Source organism: Orycteropus afer, unplaced genomic scaffold, assembly GCF_000298275.1.
Source record: "Orycteropus afer afer isolate SDZICR_OR568_19922 unplaced genomic scaffold, OryAfe1.0 scaffold00786, whole genome shotgun sequence".
NCBI lineage: Eukaryota > Metazoa > Chordata > Mammalia > Tubulidentata > Orycteropodidae > Orycteropus > Orycteropus afer.
In genome coordinates, this window is record NW_006922373.1 from 525,725 (window position 1) to 543,213 (window position 17,489).

The following is a 17,489-nucleotide window of genomic DNA, read 5'->3' on the forward strand; positions in this document are numbered from 1 at the left end:
GCACCTTCCCGAATCCCTACCTCAGCTCCGTTGATTCTAAGAGGTAACTCAGACCAAGAGTCTGGATTCCTTCATTCTGGGGGCAGAGAGCCACCTCACCTCTAGGGCTATGTCAGGCGCAGGTCTGGTCACCCTCTCAGTAGCTAAGGCTGTTCCCTTTTTCAGGGTACCTGGTACAAGACGGAGTTCAGAAAGCAGTAATCGGGTCTTCCTCAACTTCAACCCTTAGGCCCTTGGCTATATCCTCTGCCCTCTCAAGAGCTTTTGATTTATTGGTGAGCTAAGAGTTAAAACAAGCGCCTGAAGGCGGGGCTTCCGTGACGTCCCTAGCACCCCGCGTCAGACCTCAGAGGCTGGGGCGTGGCTAATCTCAAAGTCCCCCTTCCTCCCAATTCTCCCTCCCTTCTCCGCTGTCACCAAGCCAGGGGCACATGATGCAACACGCCGCGGCCTCAGCTTTTTGATTGGTGGCCGCGCCCGGCGCCAGGCACAGAGATTGGGCAGAAGGCGTTGTGACGAAACCTGGACCCTGCCCTGTAAAGAAGGGAGGAGAGAAAGAAGAGGGAAGGGGGGGCCCTCAGGGGAAAGGGATCTGGGGAGGCGGGGTCCCGGGCGCTGTGCTCGCGCCCCCAGCGCGCCAGTCCCGGGGCTGCAGGGAGCGCAGCGCGCGCGGCCCGGGCCCCGGCCACCGGATGCCCTACCGGACACGACCCTCCCTGGAGCTTGGACAACTGCCCACCTCGGACACTGCACCGGACACTGCCCCCCACAGGGCTGGCCACTACAACGGACACTACTTCCCAGCTCCGGACATTGCTCCCTCCTCCCCTCCACCCCGACCCTGGACGCTCTTCCCCCTCCCCCCTCCGGGGGCCAAGCACAAGCCCCCGGCAGGCTCTAGCTGGCGTCCCCGTGCACCCCAACGCTGAGCACTGCTCCCTCCCTGTTGCTCTCTCCCTCCCTCTCCCCTTCCTCCTGCCTCCAGTCCCCCCGCCCCCGCCCCCGCCCGGGCAGCCGAGCCCCGCCAGTTTCTCCGACCCCCTGCTGCCCGGCCGCGGCTGCACCCGCCCCTATCCCGGGTCGCTCGCCCGGATGCCTCTCCCCGGGGGATTGTGGTGGCTTCTCTGCTGCCGTCGAGGCTTCACACTTCTGCATCGGGACTACGGGGACGGCGAGCTTAGCGGGGACGGGGACGAGGACGAGGAGACCTTTGAGCTACGGACCCCGAGTCCAGCGGGCAGCGGGAGGGTAAGTCCTGGGGGGGGGGCTTGGAGAATCGCCTCAATCCTTCTCGCTACAACAGGCAGTCACGCCTGCTCTGGCCCCAGACTCCAGCCAAACTCCGCTTTCTGGGAGAACTGGGAGACTAAGGGAGGTTCCTGCCTGGGGGCCACAAGCCCCCAGGAGCTCAAGGGCAGTTGGACTCAGGATGTGCCTGTGGGCCTCGCGCGGCAGGCACGCTGGGCGCTGTCCACCTGCTGGGGGCCCTGAGGCAGGGTAGGCGTCACGCGTGGCCCGACCTGGCCCTGCCTCTCCCTTCCCCGCCGGGCCCGCGTCCCATTCCGTCTCCTTCCGCCTCCGCCAGCGCCGAGGAATGTGGCGAGGCCGGCTGGGCGGCTCGGACGCCTGGGTCCACTCCGCTCCCAGTTCGTAAACTCTGAGGCCAGATGCGGGAGCTTCTGCCGCTGGGGGCTTGGCAAGGGAGAGAAGACATCATAGGCTTGGGGTCTGTGGTAGGAACCCCACGGAGAAGGAGTTGGGGGCCACAGTTCTTTGAGGACCCCTGTCATTACCCTGCCATTCAGGACAGAACTCTTGGCCCTCTCTGGTGAGGCCCCTGGGGATTCCCTTAGGGATGGTGAGCGACACTCGGCTCTCGGTTTTGTCGAATATTTCACGGGGAAACTGAGGCACGATTGGTAGGGGAGACCTGTAGCCCCTGATGTCCCCTCCCACATACTCCTGCCCGGTGGAGGCCAGACTCCAGTGTGCTATGGCCTGGGCCAGGCTCCCATCCCCCGCTCAGGGGTCCCCGACAGGCCCAGTGGCTCTGTGCCCGGGTGGGGCGGGCTGAGCCTCCGGGGCCGGCGCCAGCACCTGGCGGAGGCGGAGGGCGGATAAATATAGAGGGGGGGAGGGGGGGAAGTGGGGAACTGCGATTAGGGGAGCTGGTTTGAAAGAGTGGTCAGCATCTGCCCCCCTTGGTGATGGGGCTGTGAGCCCTTCTCCGACCCTCCAGAAAATGGGTGGATCTGCACCCCTGGAAGTGGCGGGACCCAGGCATCCCCAAGCGTCCAGCCTGGACAGGGTCTATTCTATCAACCCTGCCATTGCTTCCTTCGGGCTCCACCTCCACCCCCACCCCCCTCCATGGAGCTTGGGGACAGGTGTCCCTGGCCCCCCTCCCCCTCCTGGCTGGAGCTGTCTGGGCGCAATGGGAGGATGGCACAGTTCCCGCCTGGCCCAGCTCCTGGATGGGTTTGCGGCCTCTGGGAGACCGCAGTCTAGGATTTAAGTTCTTGAGCGATGTGGGACTGATGGAGAAATGGCAAGATCCCGGACTACACCTCACTTGTAGTGTGTGGGCCATTCCTCAGCCTGTTCTACCCATCCCGAGCCCCAGCGGAGGGGCACGGGCTACGCTCCTCTCTGGGCTTCAGGGGTGTCTGTGGGAGGGGCATAAGAAGCTCTCGGAGAAAACCCTGTACAGAAAAGTTCCCTCTCCTTCATTCACCTCTGCGCCCTCAGTCATCATCCCGCAGCAAGCGAGGCAGAGCGAAGGAAAGGAAAGTGGAGAGTGGAAGGAGTGACTTTTAGCTGGCCGGAGGGGGCCGGGACTTCCTCCACCTCAGTTGGGGAAACTGAGTAAGGCCCTGAGACAGGAAGAGACTTGCCCAAGGCTCCACAGCTAGTTCGTGGCCAAGCCCGCGCTAGAAGCCGGGTCTCTTACCTCCCTGCCCAGTCCTCTTTCCACCCTACCCCATCCTGATTACATCTTCAAAAGGTAAGGGGGCCTTGGCTTCTCCGCTGGTGGACCAGCCCCAGGGGCGAGCCCAGGAGCTGTAGCTCGCTCTGCCCCAACCCCGACACCTCAGTTCCCTGAGCAGCGCTGTCCTGGGGGCAGAAACCACCGACTTCGCACAGGGAGCCCTCGGACCCTGAGGTCTTCCCTGCCTGTCTCCCAAGGGCCCCCTGGACGTGACGCTGACTCAGCCGGTGAGGACCGGGCCGGTCTCCGACAGGTGAGCTCCACCCCTGTGTCCCATGGTCTCCTGACCTCAGCCTGTCCCGGGGACCCCCTTGCTCGCCCTCCTTCCTCTGCCGTTGTGCAATAAGGGAGAGGCCCTTTGCCGGACGCTGTGGTTTGGCCAGGGTCCGGAGGGAGGGGGTGGGGGAATACGGGGTGGGGGGGGGCGGTCAGGCCCTGGGTGCGCGCCGAGGGAAGGGGAGTCCGGGCTATTTCTGGGCCGAGGTCAGGACAGCCTGGCGGTTCCCACAGCCAGGGGGAGGGGTTCCCAGCCCAGGAGTCCCTACTAAGGCGCCCCCTCGAGGCGGGCCAGGGACAGAGCAGCCTCGCCCAATCCTCCCTCCCCTCTGGCCCCAGGCTGCAGAGCTCGGAGGAGACTCGGAGCCTCATTCCGGAGAAGGGACCGCCGGAGGACGACCCGGACGTTGTAGTGAAAGGTAAGGACCCCCTCGAGCACTCCGGAGGTGCCCAACCTAACTCCTCCAGCGGATAAAATCTCCTTCTGATTCTCTCCCCCACCCTCCCAGGTTGGCTCTACCGCGAGCCCCGCGCCGGAGGGGCGCGGCCCTGGCTGCCCCCACGCCGGGCCTGGTTCGTGCTCACTCGGGACTCCCTGGACCAGTTCAGCAGCAGCGGGAAGGGGGCGCGGCGCCTCGGAAGCCTGGTACTCACCAGTCTGTGCTCTGTGATCGGTCCGGAGCGCAGGCCCAAGGAGACCGGTGAGACCTGAAGGAACTCTCCCAGCTCTCTGGGCAGCTGCTTGCCTGCGCCCGGTCCTGATTGCTCTTCCTGGCCTTTCATTCCCCCAGGTCTGTGGTCAGTGACCGTGTCTGGACGGAAGCACAGCGTTCGCCTTTGCTCTCCGCGCCAGGCAGAGGCCGAACGCTGGGGCGTGGCGCTTCGTGAAGTTATTGCTGCCAAGGCACCGTTGGAGACGCCCACGCAGCTACTTCTCAGGGACATTCAGGTGGGAGAGGGGACTCCGGAGAGAACTGGGGAGATGGGTAGGTCCAGAAGCTGTCTGGGTTCACAGTGAGCACTCTGACCCATCACATGACCCTGTGCCTTTGCCTCTAGGAGAGTTGTGGGGACCCAGAGGCTGTGGCCCTCATTTACCGTCGGAACCCTATTCTGAGGCACACGAGTGGGGCCTTGTATGCCCCACTCCTGCCCCTGCCCTATGGAGTGAGTGCCCCAGGTGAGTGGTGCCCTGGAGGGGATGAAGTGGATCAGAGAGAAGAATATGAATATGTCTTACCTAGCAGGGACCTACTGAGTCCTCATGGGCCTACTCAGCCCCTTACTTTTCAAAGGATGAAGGTGAAACAGGAAACTGGCCAGATGAACCCACGGTGGAGGGGAGGAAAGCCATTATTCATGTTTCTCATGAAACATCATTTCTCTCTTCTGGTGTTTCATCACACTCTTAAAACCATGTCATATTGTTGTACGCCATTGGATGGATTCTGATACACAGTGACCCTATAGGATAGAGTAGAACTGCCCCATAGGGTTTCCTAGGGTGTATGTATACCCTGGGCTGTTGGAAAAACAAACAAATCTGTTTTGGAAGAAGTACAGTCAGAATTCTTCTTAGAAATGAAGATGGTGAGACTTCATCTCACCTACTTTGAACATGTTATCAGGAGGGACTAATCCGTGGAGAAAGACATCATGCTTGGTAAAGTAGAGGGTCGGTGAAAAAAAAAGGAAGACCCTCCATGAGATAGATTGACACAGTGGCTGCAACAATGGGCTCAAACATGGCAACAATTGTGAGGTAGGTGCAGGACAAGGCAGTGTTTTCTTTGGTTGTACAGTGTCTCTATGAGTTGAAACTGACTCCACAGCACCTACCACCACCACCAATCTCTACAGGAGCAGACTGCCAGGTCTTTTCTCCCAGGGAGCCACTGGTGGGTTTGAACCACTGACCTTTCAGTTAGCAGTCGAGTCCTTAACCATTGTGCCACCAGGGCTCCTTCCTTGTTATATTATCTGTACACATGCCCCTGACAAATGGTAGAAAAGCTACCATTCTGGGAGAATGTGCTTGAAGAGCTGTTGCTCTCATCCAGCTGTAGTCTCCCCACAAGAGGGCAGTGACTTGCCTGATCTATACAACTTAAGGGTTAAGGGGCCCTGGGAGGAAAACCCTGGTTTTCTGATTCTCAGTCCAGTCTGTTTTCTGTCCCATCAGAATGGCTTTCAGTACCTATTACCTAATCTGGGCTTAGGGAGCTCTGGTAGTGTAGTGCCTAAGGCATTTGACTGCTAACCAGAAGGCTGGCGGTTCAAACCCACCAGCCACTACTTGGAAGGAAGGTTGGGCAATCTACTTCCATAATGATACCACCTTGGAAACCCAAGGAGGGGTCGCTATGAGTCAGCCCGACTCGATGGCACATAACAACAGTCTGGGCTTTGAACTATGTCCTTTAGACTATCCTTCTATGTACTAGCCCAAAGTTCAGGCATAGAGGTAGCTGAGTGGGGATCCCTGGGAGGCTGGGGTTGAGAGTTTGGCTTTGTGGGGACCATTGCTTCTCCTTCTCTCTGCCTGTCCTTCGTACCCTCTTCTCCTCCTCTGACCTTCCCCTGGTTCATGCCTTCCTCTTAGGGCCCAGCTCTGTGTTCTCCCTCCAAACCATCCCTCCACCCCCACCCTCCCCGCAGGTCCGGGCTACGCACCCTTGCGGGAGGAGGCTGTACGGCTGTTCTTAGCGCTGCAGGCACTGGAGGGGGCACGGCGCCCGGGGCCCCTGATGCAGGGTGTGCTCCAGACCTGCCGGGACCTGCCCGCGCTCCAGGACGAACTCTTCCTGCAGCTGGCTAAGCAGACCTCGGGCCCTACGGGGCCCCCCAGTCCCCCTGCTACCCAAGACCCTGCAGTCCTGCGGTACTGGCAGCTCCTTACCTGCATGAGCTGCACCTTCCGGCCTGGAGGAGCTGTACGGGGACACCTCCTAGGGCATCTGGAGAGGTGAGGGGTTGGGGTGGGGGCAAGGCCTGAGCAAAGGAGCTGGTGAGAATGACAGTCCTTTCCAAAGATTTCGGCAGATGAAGAGCCTAGACTCAGAGAAGGCAGCAGATTCGCTCACGTCCAGCCAGGGCCGCAGGGACTACAACAGTGCTGTTTGTGGGCCGAGCAATTACAAACAGGCGTCCCCTTTGCACAAACGAATTACTAAAAGGCTCTTTTTTCTTAGGGCTGATGTAGTCCAGGGCCAGGGCTTTTAGGTTAGAGAGTGATATGCTGATGGATTTCGGATTGCAGCTTCAATAAGCATCATAGAGACTTTCCGTAGTGGCACAGGGAGTGGGAAAGAGTTGCCAGGGTGTTTAGAAAGTAATACAGCTCCTTACAGAATGCTAGGGAAAGAGATAGAAGGGCCAGTTGCTGCCTTCCAAGGGCTTGTAGTTGGAGAGGAGGGAACCCAAGAGATGAAATACACTACAGTACAAGAAGGCGGGAGGGAGGGGGAGAAGGCCAGCCCTCTGAGCACTGATTCCCGGGCACCCTTTGCCCCAGGACCGAGCAGGCGCTCCCGGATTCCGAGGTGGCTGAATATGCGCGCTTTATCCGGAGAGCCCTGGGCCGGATGCGCGGCCGAGAGCTGGTGCCGTCCCTGGCGGAGATTTCCGCGTTGAGCCGGCGGCAGGAGCTGCTGTGCACGGTGCACTGTCCCGGGGCTGGTGCCTGCCCGGTGGCCATCGACTCCCATACCACAGCGGGGGAGGTGAGGCCAGATAGAGGCCCCTGTACCCCCAATCCGTCCTCGCAGCTTCCCCTGCTCGGCTTTCCCGGTGCCTGCTCCCGAAGTTTGCCCTGAGTCTCAGATTCATCATTTGGGTAAAGGGGTGGTGGTAGTGGCGGGACTAAGAGACCTGGAAGACCTTTCCAGTTGGATGAGCCCTTACCAGAGTCCTGGAAAGACCCCTGCACTGTCTGACTTCCTCCTCTCCCCTACCCTCCAGGTGGCTCAAGAGCTAGTGGGGCGGCTGGGCTTGGCCCGGAGCCGTAACACGTTCGCGCTGTATGAGCAGCGAGGGGCACAGGAGCGAGCCCTGGCTGGGGGGACCCTCGTAGCCGACGTGCTCACCAGGTTTGAGAAGTAAATGTCCAGCCCCCGCTCTGTTATATCAGTTAGCTCCTCTGCCTCTCAGGTTCGGTCGATCACTAAACAAACGTTTGTCCGGCGCTTACCACATACCCAGCACAATGACGTTTCCCGGGGTCACAGATCCAACCCCAGCCCTCTCCGATATACACTCACCTTCCTTTCCGCTCCGCTCAGACCCCACCCCAAACCTCTGGCCCAGCCTCAGATTGGACCCGTCCCTCCCCCAGCGGCCCAAGCCCAGGGGGTCCCTTTTGGGCTGGATCCTGGCTGGCTCCCGCTTCCGCTGTCTCACGGCTCCCTCTTCCGCAGCTTGGCAGCGGAGGAAGCCGGGCTGGAGGGCTTGCTGGAATCGGGTTGGAGGCTGTGTCTGCGTCTTCACGGACCACTGCATCCCGAAGGCCTGTCCCCAGACGGTCACGAACTGCCTTTTCTTTTCGAGCAGGTGAGGATCTCCCTCATTCGTGCCCCTAAACAGAGCCCTGACCCCCTGAACCCGTTCCTTTCTAAAAACCAGTTATGGTCGAGTTCCACTCAAGGTGACCCACGAATGTCAGAGTGGACCTGTGCTCCCTTGTTGCTGTTGTTATGTGCCATGGAGTCGGACCTGACTCATAGCGACCCCTCCTTGGGTTTCTGAGGCAGTATCACTATGGAAGTAGATTGCCCAACCTTCCTTCCATGAGTGGCTGGTGGGTTTGAACCGCCAACCTTCTGGTTAGCAGCCAAGTGCCTTAGGCACTATGCCACCAGAGCTCCCTAGGGTTTTCAGTGGCTGATTTGTGGAAGTAGATCGCCAGATCTTTCTTCCGAGGCGCCTCTGGGTGAATTTGAACCTTTAACCTTCAGATTGGCAGCCCAGGCCATTAACTGGTTATTCTGCCCAGAGATTCCCTCCCCTTATTAAACCAAAAACTCACTGCCCTTGAGTTCATTCCAACTCATAGCGACCGCCCACTGGGTTTCTGAGGCAGTAAATCTTTACGGAAGTAGATCGCCCTTTCTTCCTTCCCTGGAGCGCTACGGGGGTTTGAACGACTGACCTTCTGATGCCTTAGCTACTACATCACCAGTGCTCCTCAAACCCAGACCTTAGATTCCAAGTTCCCATGTGTTTTCGCTCCAGCACAGCAGCCCCTCCTGCACTGACGCCCAGTGTCACCCCCGCAGGCTCACGCTCTGTTGCTGCGCGGTCGGCCGCCCCCACCTGACGACACTCTGCGCGCCCTGGCGGCGTTGCGCCTGCAGTGTCTGCACCGGGACTTCTCCTCGCGAGCGCCCCTGCCGCGCCTGGACCGCCTACTGCCACCCCCGGCCCCGCAGCGTGAAGACCCGCCCCGCCCCGCCCCCAGGCCCCTCCCCTCTGCCGCCCTGCTGGCCGGGGCACTCTGGAGCCCAGGACTAGCCAAGAGACGGGCGGAGCAGGCCTGGCGCGGCGGGGCCAGTCGCACGGCGGGAAGCACTGCCCGCGATGGAGGAGGCGGCGCCGGCACCGCGGCTGCTGTGCTGGGCGGTTGGAAGCGGCTGCGGGGCATGGGCCGAGCTGAGGCCATGGCTGCCTACCTGGCTCTGGCGGCGCAGTGTCCGGGGTTCGGCGCTGCTCGGTATGACGTTCTGGAGCTGAGCACGGTGAGGGGGAGAAGGGAGAAGGGGACTCTGGTGGCCCAAGCCCCACACCTTTGCCCCAGAGCCACAGGCCCCCACTGTGGGGTCACACTTTCTGTCCCAGGACAGCTGCCCATCTAAAACCCCAGGAGGCACCTTGGACACCCACCTCTCTGGTGCCTTAACTCCTTGCAGACATGCACTGTGGGCTCCGAGGGGGAACGCGGAGCCTTCCTGTTAACAGCTAACCCCACAACAACAAAAACACTGTAATGTCCTCTCTCCACCTCCTGACTCTACCTGTCTGTCTGCAGGAGCCTGGTGGGGGCGCTCCACAGAAGCTATGCCTGGGCCTGGGAGCCAAGGCCATGTCCCTTTCCCGACCTGGTGAGACAGAGCCCATCCACAGTGTCAGCTATGGCCACGTGGCCGCCTGCCAGCTAATGGGGCCCCATATCCTGGCATTGAGGGTGGGAGAGCGCCAGCTCCTCCTGAAGAGCCCCCAGGTGAGTTGAAGAAGGGTAGTGGAAGGAGGAGGGAAGGGAAGGGATGTCAGGAAACATTTATTGAACTAGGCATGGGCTAGGTGCAGCTCTAGCCACTGGGGATCCAGCAGTAATCTAAGACAAGCTCAAGAAATTACATTAGCATGGGAGAGTGAGACAATGAACAGGTAATCAAAGATTATTTAAGACAGAGATAAATGCTACAAAGAAAAGAATAGCGAGATAGGAAGTAACTGGAGAGACCATAGCATTAGGTAGGATAGTCAGGTGAAACTTATGTAGCCATGGGGAGATCTGGGAACTAGCATTCCAGGTGGAGGGAAATGGGAATGCAAAGGTCCTGAGATGGGAATAAACCCAAAAAACAAACCCAGCGCCATGGAGTCGATTCTGATCCATAGCAACCTCCACTGGATTTCCAAGGCTATAAATCTTTATGGAAGTAGACTGCCTCATCTTTCTTCCATAGAACAGCTGGTGGGCTTGAACCACTGACCTTCTGGTTAGCAGCCAGATGTCTCATTCACTGTGCCACCAGAGCTCCTTGAGATGGAAATAGACTTGGCATATTAGAGGCCAGAAAGAAGGCCAGTGTGATTTGCACATAGTGAGGGGAGAGAGGTGAGGAGTGGGGGAAGGTTGCAGGGGCCGCATGGAGGGCACTGGTAAGGAACCTGGAGCTTGAGAGCTTCTGAGGTGGAGAGACAAAGAAAGGAGCCCAGTGACCCCTGTTGCACCCTGACCTCTGCTCTCTCTTAGGTGGAAGAGATCATGCAGCTGGTGAATGCCTACTTGGCCAACCCCTCCCCCGAGAGGCCCTGCAGCAGTCCTTCTCCTCCGTGCCAAGACCTGCCAGACATCTCCCCTCCCAGCCAGCACCCGAGCTTGGATGAGCCCCAGGGACAGTCTGGCTGTTTGGGGCAGCTGCAGGACTGAGCCTGCCAAGAGGTCATGACCTCCCTCCTGCCTCCAGTTTGGGCCTGGACTGCTCTGAGATTTGTGGAAACCATGGACCCTTTTGGCCCTGCAGGGACAGGGCATACCATGCACCCAAGAGCTGCAATGGGTGTGGACAGTTTTCTAGTTTGTTTCTTAATTTATTTGTAGAAGAGAAGCAAAAAAATCCTTATTTACACAAAATCTTCCCGTGAGAGTGTTGTCAGTAGGACAAGTTGGAGCCCCAGAGTTCAAGAGCTCCACCCTTAGGGACGCCCACACTCTGGGCTTTTCCAGGCACAGAGGGGAGTCTGGACACCACGGGGCTCCACCCTCCTTGACTTTCTGGATTTAACCTCTACCTGGTCAGTCAACTGCTGCAGGGTGGTAGGTGGGGCAGGCAAGAGTGCAACTTTGGAAGCTAGCAATTACTCACCCTTCCTATTCCATTGGGTGGCATCCTCCTGACATCCCTGAGGCCAGAGGACAATGAGTCATCAAGACTGGCACTGCCCAGTTCCTACCCTGGTGTTCAGTCTCCTGGGCCCTGATTGAGTCCACTTTTGGTGGGCCTACTGCTTTGGGCCTGCAATGGAGGGAAGAAGCCTGGAGCAGATTTTATGTCCAAGAAAGAACTTCTCAGGGTGGGTTCAGCCCTACTCCTGAGTTCTGTCCCTGCTTATCAGGTTAGGTTGAGTTGGTCTGCATCCCTGGAGATCTGATGATTCTGAGCACTGGGAATCCAGACAACAGGCCTTCCTGACCTCAGAATGCTATAGGTCCTCCTTTGCCCTAAGTAGAAGGACATGTACCACTAAAGGGTAGGATCTTAGATGCTGAGTAGACAGGAGACCTCAGTAGCCCTCTGTAACCTTTAGAGTAGAGCTGATCGTGTCAAACAATCTGCTTCAAGTCAAGGAATGACAACAGAAACAATAGACACCATAAAACTTAGACTAGAGCAGGTAGAGTCCACCCTACCGTCATATGCCTTGTAACTGGGAACATGGAGATCTCTTCACTGTCCCATTGTTCACAGACTAACCAAACCCACTACTATCAAACTGATTCTGACTCATAACCACCCCATAGGGTTTCCAAAGGTATGATCTTTTCAGAAGCAGACTGATACATCTCTCTCCTACAGAGCAGCAAGTAGGTTTGAACTATCAATCTTTCGATTAATAGCTGAACACTTAAGGACTGTAACACCAGGGCTCCTTTCTTCATAGACAATGCCCTGAGTATATTCATTATTGTTGTTAAGTGCCGTTAAGTCGGTTCCGACTCATAGTAACCCTGTGTACAACAGAACAAAACACTGCCTGGTCCTGCGCCAGCCTCACAGTTGTTTCTGTTTGAGCCCAGTGTTGGAGCCACTGTGCCAATCCATCTTGTTAGGATCTTCCTTTTGTTCAGGATCTTCCCTCTACCTTACCAAGCATGATGTCCTTCTCCAAGGACAGGTCCCTCCGAAGATGTGAGACAAAATCTCGCCATCCTCACTTCTAAGGAGCACCCTGGCTATGCTGCTTTGGGCTTTATGACTTTATTAGAGCTACACAAGCACATCACAGTTAGGTCACAGAAGGGAAGAAGTGGGGTCAGCTCTTGGCCAGGAGATAAACCTAGAAAGGTTGTTGGCGAGGAGAAATTGAGTCAGACAGACTAGGAATGGTGGCACTGTGCTTCCTGTGTAGAGGTGGGTGGACGTGGGGAGGGAAGTCACTGCTCCTGGGTGCCCCAGGAGATGTAGTCTGGCCGCGTGGCCGCATGGTACTCATCAATGAGCTCCTGCACAACCTCCCTGGATGTGTCCAGTTCGTCGAAGTTCTCCTTGAAGATGTCCTCCTTGCGGAACTGCTCCAGGAAGGCCTCCCGCTTCCGCAGCTTGTCATACTGCTGGCAGGAACTTTCGAAGAGCTGAAACAGATGGGAATCTCCTCCAGGATGGGCACCAATGCCAAGGGGTAGGCATGGACCAGGGGAAGGTGATGAAAGTGGTCAGAGGAAGAGTGTGGCCAAAACAGACCAGAAGACTAGACTTACTGAAGAGATACTGGTGTGGTTGGCCATCATGAGCCCGCTGACCCGGTGGGCTGAGGGCAGGTAGGGAGACTTCCTTGACAGGGCCACCTGGATACTGGCTGGGCCCCAGGGGATGAAGTTGGCCAACTTGCGTTCCCGGATCCTCTGCAGGCTCTTGTGGACCTGGGGTGGGCACAGGAGTGGTGGTGGTAGCCTCTCCTCTACCCCTGCAGGTTCCGGGGGTAGAATGAAGGGGCTTCACCTACCTGGGTGGGGTCCACCTCTCCCTGGATGATGTTGAGGATGGCAATGTAGCAGTGGTTCGTCTGGCGATCCCGGCCAGTGGACACCATCACATTCTTGGGCTGTAGCAGCCGCCTCATGACATCCAGGACTGTGGTCTTCCTCACGCTGGCCACCTGAGGAGACAGTGGGTAACAGAGACCAGGCCAGCATTTAGGTTATAGTCCAGACACACTCAGAGAAAGAGAGAACAATCAACACATGGCCCCCATCAGACTCTGGTAGTACTGTCCCTCTAGGGAGTGTCCTCAGACCCAGGTCTACACTGAGCCTCTGTTGTAGGATCAGGATCTCACTCCTCCTCAGCTCAGCCAAGTCATGCCCGTGTGCAAAAGTCTAAGCAGACCCCTGTAGAGCCCAGCCCCTGCAAGGAGCCAAAGGCAGAGGGAAGATGGAGAACCAGTCAGCAAGAAAGCCACATGCTCTGTACCCGTCCATGGCCCAGAGCCTCTGGGGGCTGCAGAGGGCAGCTCCTGGGGCAGCAGGAAGAAGAGAAAGGCCAGGTCAGGGCTTGCTGGGCACTGAGGGCTGCTCTCACCGACTGGTCCGTGGTGAGGGGCGTGTAGCCAGTCATGAGGAAGTGGAGCCTCGGTGTGGGGATGAGTGAGGCGATGAGGCCGATGAGGTCATTGTTCATGTAGCCGGGATAGCGCAGGGTGGTGGTGCTGGCTGACATGATGGTGGACACCTGGGGACAGGAGTGCCATGTCATGGGCCTCAGCTGGGGTGGGGCCTTCCCTTCCCAGATGACCTTCTAGCAGGAAGGTCCAGGTGTAGGTGAGTAGAGCCTCACCAGCTGGTTGATCTGGGAGAAGGACGGGTTCTGGATGTGCAGGCGGTCTGTGGCAATCCGGTTCAGGGCCGTGTTGTCCAGCACCACCTGGGGGAACAGAAGAGGGTCATAGCACCTTTATGAGGAGAAAGGAGGCAAAGAAACAGGTTATTAGCTTAGCCCCCCGAACTCTGAAACCAGGAAGCAGGTTTGTTAATTTACAAGGAAAGCACTGTCTCTGGCACATCACAAGATACTTCTTTTTTTTATCATCCAGTGCAGTGAACAAATAGATGGGGCAAATGGTTAACATGCTTAGCTGTTAACCAGAAGGTTGGAAGTTTGAATCCACACAGAGGTGTTTCAGAAGAAAGTCCTGGAGTTCTATTTCTGAAAAATCAGCCATTGAAAATCCTATGCAGCATAGTTCTGCTCTGACACACAGGCGGTTGCCATGAATGAAGTCAACGCGAATGGTTTTATGGGTCAAGTACTATATCTGTCCTGGAGATACAGTGGAGTGCAAAACAGCTGTGGTCCTTCCCCTCCCCAGGCCTCTACTCTAGTGGAGGGAGACAGATAGAAAGTGTCAAACAGCAGATGTGTACAGTTACCACCTCAAATAGGCACAAAGCAATCTGCCCTTGGCTGGGTGGTTAGGAAAGGTTTTCCTACGAAAATGACCCTTGAGCTGAGACTTTAAGCATAAGCAGGCATTCAGCAGGCAAAGAGTGGAGGGCAGAGATTCACTGTGTTTAGAGTCTTGCTGCCTAAAGAGACTGAAACTAACTTGCCAGTTAGGACTTTATTTCATAATTCAGCCATGAACTATGGCTTTGTTGCTCCTCTGATTTCTGGGAAAGAGCTTGGGAAGAACAGGGCATATATGACTCACTTGTCTGGGGAGGGGGAACCAAAGCCCTGGCTTCCTTCTGTGCTCACCACACAGTCTGCATTCTGGGTCAGCCTCTTGAGTGTTAGCAGGGAGTTGTAGGGCTGCACCACCACGTCACTCATCTCATCCTGATTGGGAAACACTGAGTACGTCTGCACCAGCTTCTTGGGGTACCTGAGGGTATGGAAGAGGCTTGAGGGGGATGTGGCACAATAAAATGGAAGACGCCCCCATCACTACCCATCTGTCTTCCCTAGGGACAACAGGGGACAGTCCCTTCCAAGGACGTTCATCTCTTATAAAGGGGTAAGAACAGAACTGTCAGAAAGGATAAGCCTCAAGCATCAAACCCTGTAGAAGACCTCTGTCCTATATCTGGTGCGGCTACAACAGAAATACCACAAGTAGGTGGCTTTGACAAACAGAAATTTATTTTCTCACAGTTTATGAGGCCAGAAGTCTGAATTCAGAGTGCCGGCTCCAGGGGCAGGCTCTCTCTCTCTAGGCTCTGGAGGAAGGTCCTGTCTCCTCAGCTTCTGCTTCCTGGTTCCTTGGAGATGTCCATGTGTCTTGACATGTCTTAACCCATCTCTGCTTCTCTCTCTTTCTTGTTTGATTGCTTGTTTAATCTCTTTATATTTCAAAAGAGATTGACTAAAGACAAGCCCTACACTAATCCTGCCTCATTAACATAACAAAGACGACCCATTCCCAAATGAGATTATAACCACAGGCACAGAGGTTAGGATTCACAACACATAGTTTTGGGGGACATAACTTGAACCATAACAACCTCTAGCTAAACCCACACCCCCTGAGTTATTAATTCCAAGATGTTCCCTGGGTGGACAGGCTCTGTCACTATGACTAAAAAGGGGACGTTTTAGACCTTCTAGTTCATGAGGAAGTGACAACACTGAAGGACATTATCCAGGGAACCAGGCTAATGCCCTTGCCCCAAACCCAGGTTCACCTGTCATTCAGTCGTTCTAGGAGATAGGAGCCCAGGCCAGAACCCGTCCCCCCGGCGATGGAGTGACACAGCACGAAGCCCTGCGTGGGGAGGGGTGGAGAGCAGTCTCCAGGTGTCTGGAGGACATGTTTCACGGTCCCATTCCCTACTCCCAACACACACCCATGTCTTAAGGTTTCCTCTGTGTCCATCCAGGCTGAGGCTCTGGAAAGGGTCACAGCCCAGAGGTGAAACTGAATGATGTCCCCATCAAGGTTACAGCCTCCTTGAGAACAAGAAGTATATCTTATTTACCTCAATACCCCAGCATCTGAAGCACAGTAGATGCTTGATAAATGGATTTTAACTGAATTGCCCATTTTATCACCTGTTCAAGCCACCTCCTGGCCTTTCCCCAGCACTCTGCAGCTTTTTTTTTTTTTTTTTTCCTGATAGGTGGAAAACCTCACCTCCAGGCTGTCACTTCCATCTGCTTCCCTGTCTATGATGTCAAAGATGTCTTCATGAATTTTCTCACCCTGTACAGAGAGACACAGGAGCCTTGGTGGCAGAATAGGGAAGTGCTCAGCTGCTAACTGAAAGGTTGGTGGTTGGAACCCAGTCAGCAGTTCCAAGGCAGAAAGACCTGGCAATCTGCTCCCTGAAAGATTATCACCTAGAAAACCCTATGGGCTTCTTCTACTCTGTCACACGGGGTCACTAGGAGTTGAAAATGGACAACACCTAACAACACAGAGACATGGGGAGAGAGGGCCAGGGTTAGAAGGTTCTGGAGATCATCTCTTTGCAGCCACAAGAGCTCTACCCTGGGACATTGCTGCCACCTTCACACAGCACTGCTATTTTGCAAATGACTTGCACAAAATTTGCATTAAGCCCCTTTCTGGCTGTCCTCTTGTCAGAGTATCCCTTTTGTCCCTTTTTATTGATTGTCATTTTGACTTGGTCAAACGCCCAGGCTGCTTGAGCACCTGGCTCTGGGTTGGGAATATCCACAGTGTCTGGGATGGCCTGCCTGGGCACCTGGGAGAATCCGCTGGCCCAGTTGTTGCCAGCCCCTCCACCGTGCTCCGACAGGTAGATGTTCTCCGGGTTGTAGAGCTTGGCATAGGGAGAGTTGAGGATGGAGTGGATCACCCGGGGCTCCAGGTCCAGCAGCACAGCCCTGGGGATGTAGTGCTCATCGTCTGCCTGTCAAGGGGAGGCCAGGACCGGGCCCAATCAGCGCAGGCCTGCCCAGTTCTACACCTCCCAGCTCTGGCTCCTGCCATCCCTCCCTCCTCAAGCCAGCAGCCCTGGCCCCTCTGCCCAGCGGGTTTCCCAGGACCAGGCCGCTGCCCTGCCGTTCAGGGCCCCAGAGCCACTGCCGGCCCTGGCTGAGTCGCTGGGGCACCTGGTAGAAAAAGACGTCCTTGCGGTCAGTGCCTTCCGTGGCGAACTCCTCCACGATGCCCTCGGGGCTGATACCATGCTCAGCGCACAGCTGTTTCCAGAACTCGAACCCAACTGGTGGGGGTAGGGAGAAGACTGGGTCTGCTGGAGCCAAAAGGCCTCAGGGGCCCGGGACCAGGGTAAGAGCCAAGACGCAAGGCGTCTGGGTCCCGGGGCGTCACAGCCCAGGGCTAGAGGCCCGGCTCTAGCGTTGGGGCACGGTTCATCATGTGCATTAGGGGAGGGGCTCATCAAAAGGAGAGGGGTAACTGGAGAATGTCAAGCGCTTGGGTGGAACCCAAAAGGGTAGAACAGGAGGCTGGCAGGGTCCCGAGCTCGCTCACTCTGATTGCCGCACTGGCCCAGCTGCAGGGTGATGATCTCCCGGGGCATCGCTCTTCAGACACTGCGGCGGAGCCCCCGCCGGGCGGGACTCACAGCAGAGACGAATACCTGGCAGCGAGACACGCAGGATGAGGGGAGCGCGCGCTCTCTTCGTCTTTTGACGCGGGTGCTTGGTCTGCGCGTGTGCAGTGCGGGCCTCCTCTCCGCCCACGGCCGGCGAGCCGAACCTGAGCATCATTTTCTCCCACAGCAGTAGCAGCTGGAATTCAGCACAGGCGCAGAGTGAGGCCACGCCCCTGCCCCCCCGCTCGACGCCTGCGCCTTGAG

The 17,489-nt window shown here is 56.9% G+C and overlaps 2 protein-coding genes across 2 annotated transcripts; one reads left to right on the forward strand and one right to left on the reverse strand.

Moving 5' to 3' along the window:
• Window positions 1–1,092: 1,092 nt before the first annotated feature.
• Window positions 1,093–10,415, forward strand: PLEKHH3 (pleckstrin homology, MyTH4 and FERM domain containing H3). The gene is made up of 13 exons (XM_007957747.2): window positions 1,093–1,248; window positions 3,187–3,242; window positions 3,605–3,684; window positions 3,775–3,966; window positions 4,057–4,214; window positions 4,325–4,445; window positions 5,924–6,230; window positions 6,780–6,987; window positions 7,226–7,362; window positions 7,681–7,813; window positions 8,539–8,997; window positions 9,288–9,479; window positions 10,239–10,415. Exons 1-13 carry the CDS (start codon window positions 1,093–1,095, stop codon window positions 10,413–10,415), a joined length of 2,376 nt encoding a protein of 791 aa, XP_007955938.1.
• A 1,725-nt stretch (window positions 10,416–12,140) lies between these two features.
• Window positions 12,141–17,210, reverse strand: LOC103211769 (tubulin gamma-2 chain). The gene is made up of 11 exons (XM_007957748.2): window positions 17,162–17,210; window positions 16,780–16,892; window positions 16,410–16,577; window positions 15,836–15,904; window positions 15,387–15,466; window positions 14,461–14,587; window positions 13,540–13,626; window positions 13,285–13,434; window positions 12,710–12,862; window positions 12,465–12,626; window positions 12,141–12,338 (listed from the first exon to the last, which is right to left on the reverse strand). The coding sequence occupies exons 1-11, from the start codon at window positions 17,208–17,210 to the stop codon at window positions 12,141–12,143; spliced, it is 1,356 nt and encodes a 451-aa protein (XP_007955939.1).
• Between the last annotated feature and the right edge of the window lie 279 nt (window positions 17,211–17,489).